At 46.0% G+C, this 14,192-nt stretch overlaps 1 protein-coding gene across 2 annotated transcripts in view; it reads left to right on the plus strand.

Moving 5' to 3' along the window:
- Nucleotides 1-8,595: 8,595 nt before the first annotated feature.
- Nucleotides 8,596-14,192, plus strand: part of CACNG2 (calcium voltage-gated channel auxiliary subunit gamma 2) — a 47,246-nt gene continuing 41,649 nt past the window's right edge. Inside the window, exons 1-2 of one of the 2 annotated variants that reach the window (XM_015862227.2) lie at nucleotides 8,596-8,901; nucleotides 9,446-9,591. In XM_015862227.2, coding sequence (XP_015717713.1) covers nucleotides 9,450-9,591 — 142 coding nt within the window. In that variant the 5' untranslated portion in view covers nucleotides 8,596-8,901; nucleotides 9,446-9,449. Of the gene's footprint in view, nucleotides 9,592-14,192 lie in introns of both variants that reach the window. The other variant, XM_015862220.2, reaches the window with a different exon arrangement.

Consider the following 14,192-nt stretch of genomic DNA (forward strand, 5'->3'; position numbering starts at 1 on the left):
CCTCACAGCATATTCTCAATGGAAAAAGAGACATGAAAAAAGAACAGTGCCCAAATTTACAGGCACCTTCTTAGTTCTTCTGCCTCATGTTGTAGATACCACTTTGCCCTGCAGCCTGACTCAGCCAGTACCCCTCTCTCTGACCATTTCTTTTCAGTCCTTTGCTGTGTCTTTTTTTTTTTTCATCTCCTTATTTATGTCTTCCTTCAACTTTCTGCCATCTTAATTCTGTACTCTTCCCCCTAAATTCACCTTCTCTATTACGTTCTAAGATTCTAGGTTATGTGCCTCCCCTTGTTGTTTCAGCTTATTTCTTCTAGTCTTTTCTTTTGCTCCTTTTATTCTCTCCCTGATTCCTCCATCTCCTCCAGTCTGTGCCTGTCTGCTTGCTTTCTCTCACTCTCTGTCTGTCTCTTTTGAACTGGGTTGTGAATTCTGTTGGCATCAGAGTGGGACAAACTGTAAAACTGAGGTTCCCGGAGGGCCAGGTTGTGATCATTTTATTTTTACAATGTCCTTGGATGTATAAAGGTGTTTGTTTGAGGGGGAGGAGCAGTGCATGTGCTCCATGTGGGAGAATACAAGGGAGTGCAGGCCGGAACAAATGAAGCTTGAAAATAATATAGGTCAGTTGCAGAGAAAGTCCCAGTGGTCTGTGAAACAGAGAACTGCTTTGACACTTCAGACTGGCTACTGGAAAGATGGCAACTGAACAGTTTTATCCGAATGATGCAAGCAACCTGGAAAAGTGTCCTGTGAAAGAGTGCAGGAGTGGTGAGCATTTGAGCAGAGCCAAGCCCTGCACAGGCTCTGCTTATCTACAGCCACCTCCATAATGCAGGGAATAACCAGCCTGAAATTCCATGTTGCTGCTTCTGAGCGGTCTTCTCCTATATGCATCCCTCTGGCCACTGCATGGAATGGGGAACATGGTGGAGATGCACCTCACCGTGCACATTTCCAGACCTGCTCACCAGGTCAGAGATGGCTATAACAGAGCAAAGAGATCAGTGGAGAACAACAGAGGACTGTACCCCCAAACCCTTGGAGAATTTTGGCCAGCCTCTGCTGAGGATGGTGCTGCAAAGGAACCTCACACCACCAGCAGAGAGACATCACCAAGGCTCTGAGCCTGGCCTGGTCAAGTTGGAAGAACCAAGTGCTCTTCCTGGCAGTGCTGGGACTTGCTCTGCGTTAAGAGTCCTCACTTGCCATGATTTACCATAGACTGTAAACTCTGCTCTCAGGCCTTTCCCAGAAAATTTCACAAGTGGCTACTAGCTGCAGTGAATGATTGAAAGTGGCAAATCCTGATAAGTAACTTCTGATTTCATTTCTATTAAAAATTTTTGTTGATATAAGAGTCATCTGTTAAGATGACATTTAGATATCAAAACAGACATCCAGATTTTCAGAGTCTTCGTCTCTGTAAAATCAATGTGAGCTGCTGACTGCTCAGCATAACTGAAAATCAGGACAGTTCTTCAATGTCTAAACGTGGAGTTAGAAGCCTAAATACACACGTGTTTTGCTTTCTTTTTAAAATAGACCCCCATTCCCGAGAAAGGGAATGTCATCTCTCTACAGCTTCTGTTCATGTACGCTTTTCTGTGCATAGCCATAATGCTGTGGTCTAGCATCTGACTGTCTTAACTCAATGTGTTTCACCTAATCCCTCTATAGGAATTCACTCGCTGGATCCTGAACAATTATGAAAGTAATACAAATGCAAGTCCTAGGAATTCATTTGGTGGCTCTGTGGCCACAATATAGCCACTGGCTTTCACTGAAACAGTGTCTGAAATACATGTACGTTTCATGAGATGTCTCCCCAATGATAAGATGCTGCATAAAGAAATCCCCCTCACTGTTATCACTGATGTCAGTGGGACCCAGTGATTATGAATTTTCTAAGATTCCCGACTTGCTGAGTTATCAGTTAGGTGCTGGGATACATGTTTCTCTTGATTTGTCCCACTGAAAAGGCAGAGGTATGATATGATCTATCCCAGAGCCTAATAATTTCTCTTAATTTGCTTAGGATGTTCTTTCAAGAGACTTTAAATTCGGGTGGGGTTTTATTTTCAGTGAGCATCAGAAAAATTAGGAGTTCATTATTCCTTTCCTGGTATTCTAAGCTACATGACAGAAAAAGAGCTAAGGACACCCTAAAGAAGAATTGGTTATATAGCTCCCTTGCAGAAGGGTTACCTGTGTTGTTACCTCCAGACCTAGAAGAGCAAGTTTGTCCCATGCAGAAAGCTTCAGCGATGCCTCTGTGGCTGTTGAGGACCAGAGGCAAAAGCTGGCTTTCAGGCTGGACTATGGCTTTAAAAGATAATACTGAATAGATGAGGCTGCATAGGATCCTCTTTGTCCTCATCTTCGCCCTTTACACTGGAGGAAAGTCTGATATCAGAGAACACTGATCAAGGTCAACATGAAGCATCCTCACTGTAGGCCTCACCTTTCCTCCAGCATTTATCACTGTGCTGATATTTCCAGGAAGCTTCCAAAAACCTTCAATTCAGAAAAAAAGAAACCCAACAACTTCTCTTTCTCACCTTATTCTTCACAGTTCTCTGATTACTTCTATGTTTACATGAAAACAAGCTTTGTTGTTCTTTAAGAGTCAAACTGCAGCTACTGCATATTTCCTCACTGGAATTTTATTTGACCTATTTGTCAAGAAATCATGGCTTTTTTAACCCTTGGATTCTGAGCAATAGTGACCATCCCGGATCATGAGAGGTGGATCTTGTGTGAGTTGTGGTCCAAGTTAACTGATGGGTAATGGATTTATTATGAACAAGACCAAGTTATCTGTGCCCATGTTTCATGTAGTTCCAGTGAGATGCATTGCTCTATGCTGTATTCTGAAGACCTTTTCCCCTGTGTCTTGCCTTTAAGCAGATTCTGATCACAAAGCCTGAGCTATATTCTTTTTACTACCTTTTTGTGAGGAATGTGTGACTCAGCTTGGGTTTTTTTCTCCACTTATTTGTATCATTTAGTTCTGCTTTTCAGGCATTTGTTTAGTCAGGTATCAAGGCACTGTACCTCTTTGCCCTGTTTCCTGGAATATGCTTCCAGGACTGCATTTATATGGATGTCTTTGAGAACTGTGTATGCCTGATTTTGCATATGGATGGAGAAACAACAACAAAAAAAGATCTAGATGAAGAATCTGAGGATACAGCAACAGAGTAGGAATGGCATATGAATAAGCCGGTCTTAAACTGGATTTCTATGGGACATAGTTTATCAAGGAGTAAGGGTGTGTAGAGGAATGCATTTATTTACACACAGGATGGACCAGTGTGAAGGTAAACTCAAAATATATATCAGGTGCATAATAACATACACTCCAGATTGGAAAATTATGAGGGATAGCATCTGATTGAGGAGGGTAGTGTCTTTAGTTAAACACAGGCAAATGCATGGAATAGACATTCTGATGAGGTGGGGAATTTTCCTGTAGCTAATTGTCTCTTTTAGTCATATTCAGTGAGTTTGCATGTGTATGCATGTATATCCTCACTGAGGATACTTTACCAAATGCTGTAATTCCAGATAGAGTGATTGGTTAGCAGCCTGCCCTCTGTTACAGTTAATGGGTTGCAGGCATTGATTTTTTTTTTTTCTATTCCTATTGATTAGGAGGCTGCTGTTCATACAAACCTCAGCATGGAAAGGGAAAGAGAGGCAAAACAGTTCTCATCCCAGCAATTCATGGTGGCAGAAATGTCATGCTGGGAATCTCAGTATTCTCTTACTACCCCTTTCAAGTAGAGAAGGGCACCTTTCCCTTTTTGAAGAGTTCAGTCCTTAAGGCACATTAGATGACTTCCTTTTCTTCCTACCATTCGAGGTAGCAAACATTTCAGAGGTTACCATTCAGTGGTAAATAATACTGTGTGAGACAAGGGAGTCTTGCTTGGGAAGCATGGGTGTTTTAGCTTCAACACTCAATGCACAACAGATTTTTTGGACAACGATTGATCTCAGTTCATTTATGACGATACTCGGATCTCACTAACATCAGTGCATAGACTTTGGCTTTGGTGGGGTTTGTGGTTTCAGTTCATCAGTGCTTTCACAAAGTAATTCAAGTGTTACAATAAGCAGCATGTTTATTTGTGAGACTTCTGTACCATGTCTCCTTTTTTTTTTCTCCCCTTCTGATTGTAGTGTTATGCTAGAGATGAATTTCATAGAGTATTCAAATATTTGATTTTTACACTGTCTTTTATGTTGATCCTCAAGTTAAGACTTGAAGTTAAGGAGAGAGAACCACTGAGGATTTGTACATCTGTATTTATCTCTCTATCATCTCCACATGTGATTCTTGGACAAAACACAGATTTTCTTCTTTCTTCAGTTTCCTAGTTTGTCAAACTGGTCTAAGAAAACCACCAGCATGCAGATACTATGTAAATGATGTCTTACATATTTTGGGTCCCCCAGATTTGGATGCCAGTGATGATTGCTCTGATCACCCTCTCTGCTTACCTAAACACATGGATATACGGGGTTTTTTTCAACCTTCTCCAGTGAAAGTTCTTAAATATTAATTCCTTTTCTGGATCATACCTCACTTCTGTCTTTCTGCCCCATTGGTTTTCAGTTCTATAATCATCACTCTAACCCCAATTTATTTTTCCTAACATCTCCTCTGCTGGTGCAGCTGCCTATTAACACCTCTGCTCTGCTTGCAAATACAACTGCATCAACTCCATCCCTTTTACATCTCATTATAGCAGCTCGTTCTGAGATGGCTTGTCCAGTATGAAGATTCCTAGATACCAAATCACTGTCTGATTTTATTCTGAGCCAAAAATCTCCACTGCAGCACTCAATCCAGTGATACTCTATTCAGCTCCATTACCATCCCATAGAGTTGCTTCCGACTTCATGCCCTTCATCTCCCTTCCTGTATCTTTCTCGTGCCCCTTTCTTTCCTACAGCACTGCCCCTTCTCTCCACAAATAGCAGCACTCATGGTTTGCCATTGGAAGCAGACTTCCTGCGGCTCCTTGTCTCATCAGCCTCTCATTTCAAGTAATTTAAAATGTAATTTAAAATCTCTCTATTTCCTCCAGACTATTAATTTCTCTCTCCTTACTCTTCTATAGATGTCATTCCGTGTTGCACTATTCAGTAAGATGCGACTGTTGTAAAATTCTGCCACAGTGTTTTTAATCTGCATTCTTGTTTTGTATTATCATTTTTAACGATTCTTTGTAGGAAAGATGAAATCTCAGCACAGCATCTAGCCACAGCACAAGCAGTCACACAGGACATCCTGGCATTTGCATTGCCTTTGTTTCGTTCTTCTCCAGCGGCATTTAGAACAACTGTAGAGGGATTACTGTGAATGGTTTAAGAGGATATAAGTAGGGTAGCAGGAAGAGAATTATTTCTGAAAATTGGGAAGTGTGAGGCAGGAAGTCACCTTTAGTCCTGATCCTGAGACATAATGAACCATCACAGGACCCACTGCTCTTAGCCAGAGATTAAAAGACTCATTGTTCTGCAGGCCTGGCCTTCTTACACTGGCAGTTTCTTTGGAGACATTGTGTCCCTGTCCTGTTGCTGGAGTCATTTGAAATCAAACTTGTAAAACCTGTAGAAATACATAATAAAGGCAACAGTTACAGATTAGTTTGAGGGCCACTGTTTTGGCCCAGCTTCTGCTTCATCCTCTGAAATTGTCTGAATTAGTCAAATGTAAAGATAAGTAATCCAGCAGTTCCAGCAGTATTTTTTGAGTTACAGATGAAATGTGTGATTTCTCTCTATGTTGAGATGCCTTGAAAGTCCCAGTCTGCAACTTCTGCAGTGGCTGTTCACTCACTCTACTTGTCTCGCTCTACTCAGTTACCAACAGAAGCTACCAAAAGACAACTCCCATTTGTGCAGCCCCATGCACCCTGATCTGAAGGGGCACTCCAGTTTGTCACAGTAAAATAAACACTTAACAGCATGGGGTGCCCAGGAGAGCCCTGAGTGAAAATATGCCTTTTCTCCCTATCCTCTTTGAATGACCCTGCTGTTTGAGCACAAGTGAGGTTCCATAAGGCTTGAGTCCTTTTTGTTTCCACTCACTCTAGCCGGGTTGCTTTGTGACGTTACTGGGAGAGCTGTATTGCACTATTTTGAGATCGCAAAGTAACTGAGGACAGATTTCCAGTGTGTCTTTCCCTTCCATGTACTCAGTGTTGATGCCTGATGGATTTTAGTGCCAACATAGTCTGCTGAAATTTTTCCTCTTCAGAGTCTTCCAGGCTGCTCCTCGTTCAAATTTTCTTCGGAGAGTAATGATCACCAACACAAAAATAAATAGCTCAGAACCACCAGAATGGCACATTCATCCCTTATGCTGCCTTCTTTCAACAGAAAGCATTCAGGAGCAGAGGAGAAGTCCTAGGGTGATCTTGTGTATCTTTGCTAGCTAAAAGCCTTGTAGAACCTCCTCCTCATCACAAGCCACCTCTGTAGAGCTTTAATCTCCCACTGTCTTAGGGGGATTCTCTGTATCTCTCCACCCTTTATTTGAACCAAGGCCAATAGTTCAGAGAGTCTGCCAACAGCTACCATGCTCACCACTGTTCCACCAGGCTGAAATACACAGTCCACAAGGGCCACCCCCTCCTTTGCCCATCCTCAGCTGTTTGGCAGCTCCATGAGTGCAGAGAAAACAAAAACAAAAACCAGCTTTTCCAAGAGAGAAGACCATCAGCCCCCCCACACACACCCCTCCAAATGAGGCTAGGAATTGTGGTAGTCCCCCAGCAATGTATTAGTGGGCCCAGTCCTCACTGTCACCTTCCTCATCCTCCATCCTTTCTACCTCCCCAGGACCTGCTGGTAGCAATCTGCATGCAGCCATTGCCACACACCATCCATGCTTGCTAGTACGACACGCCATCATGTTCTCAGCTCCCTGCTGAACCGAGGAAATGCTCAGCTGCCTTTTGTGCCCCCTCCTCTCCTGCTGCTTGCCATAGAGCCCTTCATGTCCAACTGTCCTGGGGGAGATTGTCCTGAAATGGCAGTCCCAGGCTGCACCCAAAGAAGGACAGTGGAAGAGAGAAATGGAGTTATGATATTACAGTGTGTCTGAGGCCCTCCAACTGGTTCATCTACCCAGCACCCCCTCCCCTCAGACCCTTTATTCCCCTGGAAGAGCAGTGAACTTAATGCAGCCCTTCTGGTTTCTCATTCACTGAACAATGAATCTGATCAGAGTGAAACAAAATCGGAGGCATCATGAATTAGATGGTTTCTTTTCTTTATGATTGCTGCATTAATGAGCAGCTACATGTATAGAACGAGGAGGTGACTAATGTAATTAACCTGATGTAATGATACTGCTGAGGAAAGGAGAGACAGTTATGACATACTAAGATGTTAGCATTGCACAATTTTATATACGTTTTCAGTACTATCGGGTTGTGTCTGACACAAAAACTTAAGCACTGATAGATTTCAGTCTGCATCAATTCACCTAATGCATATTTTTGTGGAAAAAAGAGGACTGATAGGTGGGATATTTTCCAGGGTTGGGGGAGAGGAATTCAGTTTGGCGGTCCCTTTCCTTAGCAAAATCACAGTAATAACAAGAAATCGACCTTTCTTGTGAAGAGTCTTCCCAAAATGTCTGCTTCTTGAAGGAAGCTATGGGATTTCACAGAAAGCTACGAAGAGAAAGTCAAAACGCAGGGATTCACACAACATTGGTCAGGGGGAGACAGAGGGACGGAAAACGAGCAACACCAAAACATATGCAACTTGCAGTAAAGCCGAGAAGAGTGAGAAGCGAACACTTAAAAATAATAACAACAACAAAAATAAGAGAAATAAATACTTATTTTAAAATTACCCTTCCACGTTACATTTCATCCGTCTCCTGGGGGAGAGAAACGGCTGCCTGAAGTTTTGTGTGGATCTAACTGCAGCATGTGCGGGTTGTGCTTGCCGCTCTGGGCACGTATGGCGGGGATGCAAAGGCAGCTGAGCCGGGGGGCGGAGGGGGAGTGCGGGTGGGGGCGAAAGGCTGAAAGGCAGAAAGAGGTAGAGCCCCAGCTACGCCTTCCCTTGGGCTCCGGCAGCCGGGGGGAGCAACCCAGCCCGGGGCTGGCAGCGGAGGGGTAGGCACAGGGAGGGGGGAGGCTGCCCCCTCCGCCCCTCCCTGCCTGCCTGCCTGCCTGCCCGCGCAGAGCGAAGGAGGGCGGCTGCCGCCCGCGGATGCTGGGGCGCGGGCAGGGCGGGCGGCGCGGGCGGCGCGGGCAGGGGAGCTGTCCTTCAGCACCGCGGGCCGCGGAGCGCCGCTCCGGCACTGCCGCCCGGGGAGCTGTCCTTCAGCACCGGGGGGCCGGGAGCGCTCCTCCCGCGCCGCGGACCGGGGAGCTGTCCTTCAGCACCGCGGGCCGCCGCCGCCGCCGCCGGGGAGCTGTCCAGCGCCTCGCCGCCGCCTTGATGCAGTAGCGGGGCCCGGGAGTCGCCGGGGGCCGCCGCGGGGCAGGGGGTGCCGCAGCCGGGCGCCGCTCCGCGCCCCCAGCCCAGGAGGGCACCGCGCCTGTCCCCCTCCTCCCCTAGGAGCCCCCCTCTCTCCTCGCCCACCTCCGCCGGGAGCGAGCGCCGCGGCTGTGCGGAAAAGCCATGGGAGGCAAGACCTCGGCACCTGTTCAGCTGAAATCAAGGGCTTACAGTATACTGGGCAGTCTGGCTTGGTGATAGGAGCGAACGAAAGGAAGGAGAAGCGAGCAAGAAAAAGTGAGAGAGGATTGGAGCGACTGCCGCTGCTGGGGAAAAAAAAAATAAAAACCCAAGGAAGATAACTGGGAAGGAAAAGGATTTTCATGGCGCAGGCTGCAGAGCTAAGCAAGAAGACTGAAGGTTGCATCTCTGCTCTTACAGTCTCTAACTGTCTAGGTCCAGATAATGAGAGATTGTGTTGAGGATGCTGCTGCTGCTCCCCTGTTCACTGTGGAAGCCATCTCCAAATTAGCCATTACATATGGAAACTGGAGACCAGAATTTTAGAAAAAGGGATTAAGGCGTCTCGTTTTGGGGGGGGTTCTCTCTTTATTTGTTTGGTTTTTTCTTGGTTCTTTTGTGTCTCTTTTTTTTTCTTTTTCCTTTTTCCTTTTTTTATATTTCAACCAGAACGTTTCCGATTTAAAAGGCAAGCCTGTTCCCGTGTGGTCTTTCTAATTTACACTCTTTTCCGTGGGCTTTCTTACCTCTCTTTTTTGATATCTATCTCTCTATATATACCCATTATATTATTAGTCGGAATTATTATTCTTTTATTTTATTAAACACACACACCCCAAGAATCAGAAGGCGGTTGGGTATTTGTATAATGAAGAATTATGGGGCTCTTTGACAGAGGTGTTCAGATGCTTTTAACCACCGTTGGTGCTTTCGCTGCCTTCAGCCTGATGACCATAGCTGTGGGGACCGACTACTGGCTTTACTCCAGAGGGGTTTGCAAGACTAAAACTGTCAGTGAGAACGAAACCAGCAAAAAGAACGAGGAAGTCATGACCCATTCTGGATTATGGAGAACCTGCTGCCTGGAAGGTATTTGATTCTGGATCTCCACCCTCCCCCCCTCCTCCCCCTCCACTTTCCTCTCCCCCTATCCCATATCCCCCCCCATTCCCAATAATCCCTTCACATTCCACCATTTTCTAACTTCATTCCTTTCACCACAATTGAGAGTGGTGGGCTTAGTTACATGGGTCACAGAGGCAAGAAGACAAGCAAATTATTCTTTGCTCCGTTCCCTTCTTCCCTTCCTCAGCCTCTGCCCTACAATCTCCCCAGAATTTCATTGCCCCCCTTCCGATGGGAATAATATGTGTCTTACAAAAACACCAAGGGACCCTTTCAAAGATCAACTATGTGGTCTACCTGTCCTCAGGTTGTTTGTATTGCCTGGGAAATCAATGCCAAAATGCTGTGTTATTGCTGTGCTCCGTCTGCAACCACAGAGTGAAATAATTTGTCTTTTTGCAAATGGTTTCTTTGCTAAGACTAGACTGAGAGTGAGGGGCAATGTGGGGAGGGGGTGGCTGCAAAGCAATTCAGATGCATTTATTGGTTCACTTTAGAAAGGATAAAAGAGAGAAGGGGAAATAACCCTGCGATGTCCAAAATGTCTCATTCAGTAAAACTGGTGATTCCAGTCCTCTCAAGCAGAGTTCAGAGCATTTCATAATGTCTGTGAGCAACCACATCTTACTGGGCTGGGTGCAGGGGGTTCTATTTGGCAGCTGATTGGTTTGTTTTGGGGCTGGGATCCTTCCCCCACTTGTTTGTTGTTGGGGGTAGATTTTTGTTTGGGGGCTTTTTTTTAAGGTTTATGGTAGAAGCTAAAAATAAACAAGTGTCTGAATAGAAAAATCAGCATAAGTCTTATGTGGTGAAACTGCACAGCAACTCAGTGACATGTCTGATGGCATAACAGCCACTGCCGCAGCCAACTTCTGGAATCAGACGTTCGTAAGGGAGGGGGAGAGAAGTGAGGGGCCAGCAGTTCACTTTTGAATATATGTTGCTCAGTCCTGCTATTGGCACACATGTGGGCTGGGGAGGTGGGCTGCAGCTGATGATGAAGGGATAGGGGCTACCGATGTAAATGCGTGATTTTCTGTTATACATGTAGCGAGATGGAGGGAGCAAGAGCAAGGCAGTGCACATTGCAGCCCGGTATCAAAATGCTGCTTATGAATCAGCCTCCAGCCAGAGATTGGGCTACAGGGGCTGGTGGGTGCCTGCAGATAACGCCCAGGTCTGCTAGTGCCCCCCAGAGCTGGGTGTGCCTGGAGCTCCCTGATGGGCAAGAGGGGAAGCAGGTACTGCAGGAACGATTTTCTGAGAGTGCACTGGAAGATGCAAGGCAGGGGGAGGGGGAATAAACTGTGTATGTCCTAACGTCTCCCACCAAAGCAAGCTAAAGCTGCTGTTTAGAAATGGTTGTGTCCGGGAAGAAGCGCAAATTTCCCCCCCATTCTTGGTGCAAACGGTTGAGTGATGGCTGGACATGTTTTGAATAGCTAAGTGACTTCATTGAGCGATGGTCTATTTGACGCATACTGCATTTAGTGCCCTTTGTCAACCCAAACTGCTGCCTTTTAACATATCCTGCAGAGGAGCTCTATGCTGAATACTATATGCTGTCTCCATGCCAGAAAATCAATAGCAGTAAATTAATGGGGGATGTTTTAAACACACTCACTCGCGCACATGCACGGATTTCTTCCAAATAGATAAATATATGGAGATATATATTAATAAAGAATGAAAAGCCTTTCACATAGCTATTCATTACAACAGGAGAGAGAGACATTTCCTTAATTAAAAATTAATGAGGAGGCAAAAAAAAAAAAAAAAAGCAAAAAAAAAAGCAAGAAAAAGCAAGCCCAAAAGCGAAGCCATGTGGGGCGGGAGGGAGGCTGCAGTGAGAACTCCCCTCATGAGCTGTGTCCCCGAGCCAGAGGGTGGAGGGAGGCTGGGGAGGAGACAAGGTATGAGGACCCCGGCCAGGAGTGGCAGTGAATTCAGATCATGTCCATGTGCCCACGGAGCCGGATCCAGAGGGATGCGGTCAGAGGGGGAGGAGGAAGAGGCGGGTGAGGTTTGTCAGATCGGAGGAGCTCAAGGCTCCTTCTCCTTTACATCCAACAGGACCCCACAGGGACTGTGGAGAAGTCGTTGCATGATAAGGGAAAGAGACAGGATGCTCCCCATCAAAAGTTCCAGTGTTCCCATCCCTTCCCAGTGCCATCTTGGTCCCCTGCCCATGCTCTCATGCAAAATCAGACTGCAGCCCAACACAAGAGCTGGGAAGGGCAGCATGAGGGATGGTAATTCTTTTTTGTCCCCATGACACAAACAAGGGGGCCTATTTGGCTCCCCAGAGCTGCTGGATGTGGGGCAGAAATTGTAAGGGGGGCTGGAAGGTGCTAGGAACTGCCTGGGAGCAAGCCCTGCTCTGAGCATCACCAGCCTGAGGACACAGGTTGTCTCAAAACTTCGAGCTAGGTAACAGGAGTTCCATGGCCATACACTGTGCAGGATATGGGCATGGCTGTGCCTCATGGCTGAGGATGCCTCTAACTGGCTCCCCTCATTCCAAGTCTGCATGGGCTGGTGGCTGTTATTCCTTAATCCCAGGATGGCACATCCCCAATGGACACACATGAGAGGGCACTGGGCAACCCCCAGATGTCATATCTGATAAGCCAGAAGGTTGTCTTCCTTCTCAGCATAAGGAATCAAAAAGGTGTCCCTGATTCACTTGATCTCCCAAGTGAGAGCTGCAAGCTGGGTGGAGAAGGGTGCTGCAGAGGCTCCTTACCTTCATGGTGTGTGGGTTAGATGGGTTTGGGAAGGGAAAAGGCTGCTCCCAGGATGCTGTGAAAATGGCCAAACCCTTGGACTCTGCTCACACCCTTCTCACAGTGTGGCAAAAATACCTGGAGAAGAGAGTGGGACAGAAATGGTGCAAGCCCATAGGGTTTGGAGAGTCAGTGAAGAGGAGGGCAGAGGAATTTTAATGAGAAAATAATCAAAGAAGGAGCCAAAACAATCTTCTGCTAACAATAGGAAGGCTCTGATGAGGTTGACTTCATTTTGGGGGATATAAGGGAATGCTAGCACTAGCCAGCACTATAGACTGTCAGAAATGGTGAACTCTTCCTATTCCAGTGCTGTGGTAAATAGTATTTCTTTATCTTGGCCAAGATATCCAATAGCAAAAAGGAACGTGGAGGCTCAGCCTGTGCACACAGACATGCTGCAATCAGAAAGCAAGTTTGCTTTGAACAGTTCGGTTCCTGGGCTTTTAGGATTTTAGGGTTCCCTCTGTCTAGTCATTCAGCATTCTCAGTCAGTATCTTCAGAGCCTTGTGTTGTTCCTAAAATCAATGTTATTTTGGGTGTTCAGCCTCTGTTGGGATCCCTATCCTCTCTTTCCTGCATCCTACAGGGAGCCCCTGTTCAACACCAGGGCTGGAGCAGAAAGGTAATGATGTTTCCCATTACTGCAGACCATGCTTACAATTCTTTTCCTAATCTTCCTTCAGATAATTCTCTCTAAGGTTTTGGGAGTGCTTAAATGTGTACTTAAGATGCTCAGAAACCTTTGCTCTGCAAGAAAAATGGGAGAGCCTATGTCAGCCCAATGACCACGTATACACAGAGTGTGCATGAACGTCTAGCAGTTGAGACCCATGAGCTCATGGCACACATAGGTGCTGCACCTCTTGCAACTTTGAAATGGCTGCAGAGCTTCCAGCCTAATTCCTCCTTGCCACCGAATGCTTTTAAAGCACTTTTTATTATGAGTGATGCCTTGTCTAATTCTTTCATTAGCTCCTGTAGATCTCCTACAGGATCTCAAAAAGTGAATGACGAAGCCTTATCAGGGTCTTATGAAGCAAGTAAATGAAATGTATTTTATATCTGTAGGTTATTGGTTTTGTCATGTTGTCATTATTATTAGGAAAGGGATAGGTCTGGGAGGCTTTTCTACTGAGAAGGGAGAGATTGGAGTCCAGGGCAGGCAGGCATGAGTGATGCGCATGGGGTTAGACATCCCTGTAGATCTTACCGGTGTGAAGGCAAGTAATTGAATGGATGTTGGTGCAGAAAATAATTCCTGCCTAGAGACCCTTCCCAAGGAAAATTAATGAGCTGATCTGTTCCCTTTCCAGTTTGTTACATCTGAGCAGCGCATGAGAGTTAAGTGGAGTTACAGTGTTTGCAGAAACAAGAAGCTGAGGGCAAGGCAAGGCAGAGCACAGGTGCTGGACACAGTCCTGGTGCTGTGTCTCTTCCCCACACTGCTTCTTTCAGTGCTGTCTGCTGATGGACCACTTCTTTCCCTTCACGTGATCTTATGAGCATTTCTTCCTTCTCTTCCCTCTTATCTACCTTTCACCCTTCATTTTCCTCATGCCTAGTCCCACCCTGCAGAGCTGCCCACCATCCTATTTCTGTGGATCCACAAAGCTGGTGGCATCCTTTCCCCTGACTCTTGCTGCCCTACACTGGAAGATTTCTGAGGAAGCAGTGTAAATAGCAGAAGATTGAAGGAGAGTCCCCACGCTCATGGTGCAGGAGCATCCCAGATCACAGCCCAGAGACGCAGGAAGCAGAGGCTTGGTGCCGCACTG

Source organism: Coturnix japonica, chromosome 1 (assembly GCF_001577835.2).
Source record: "Coturnix japonica isolate 7356 chromosome 1, Coturnix japonica 2.1, whole genome shotgun sequence".
Lineage (NCBI taxonomy): Eukaryota > Metazoa > Chordata > Aves > Galliformes > Phasianidae > Coturnix > Coturnix japonica.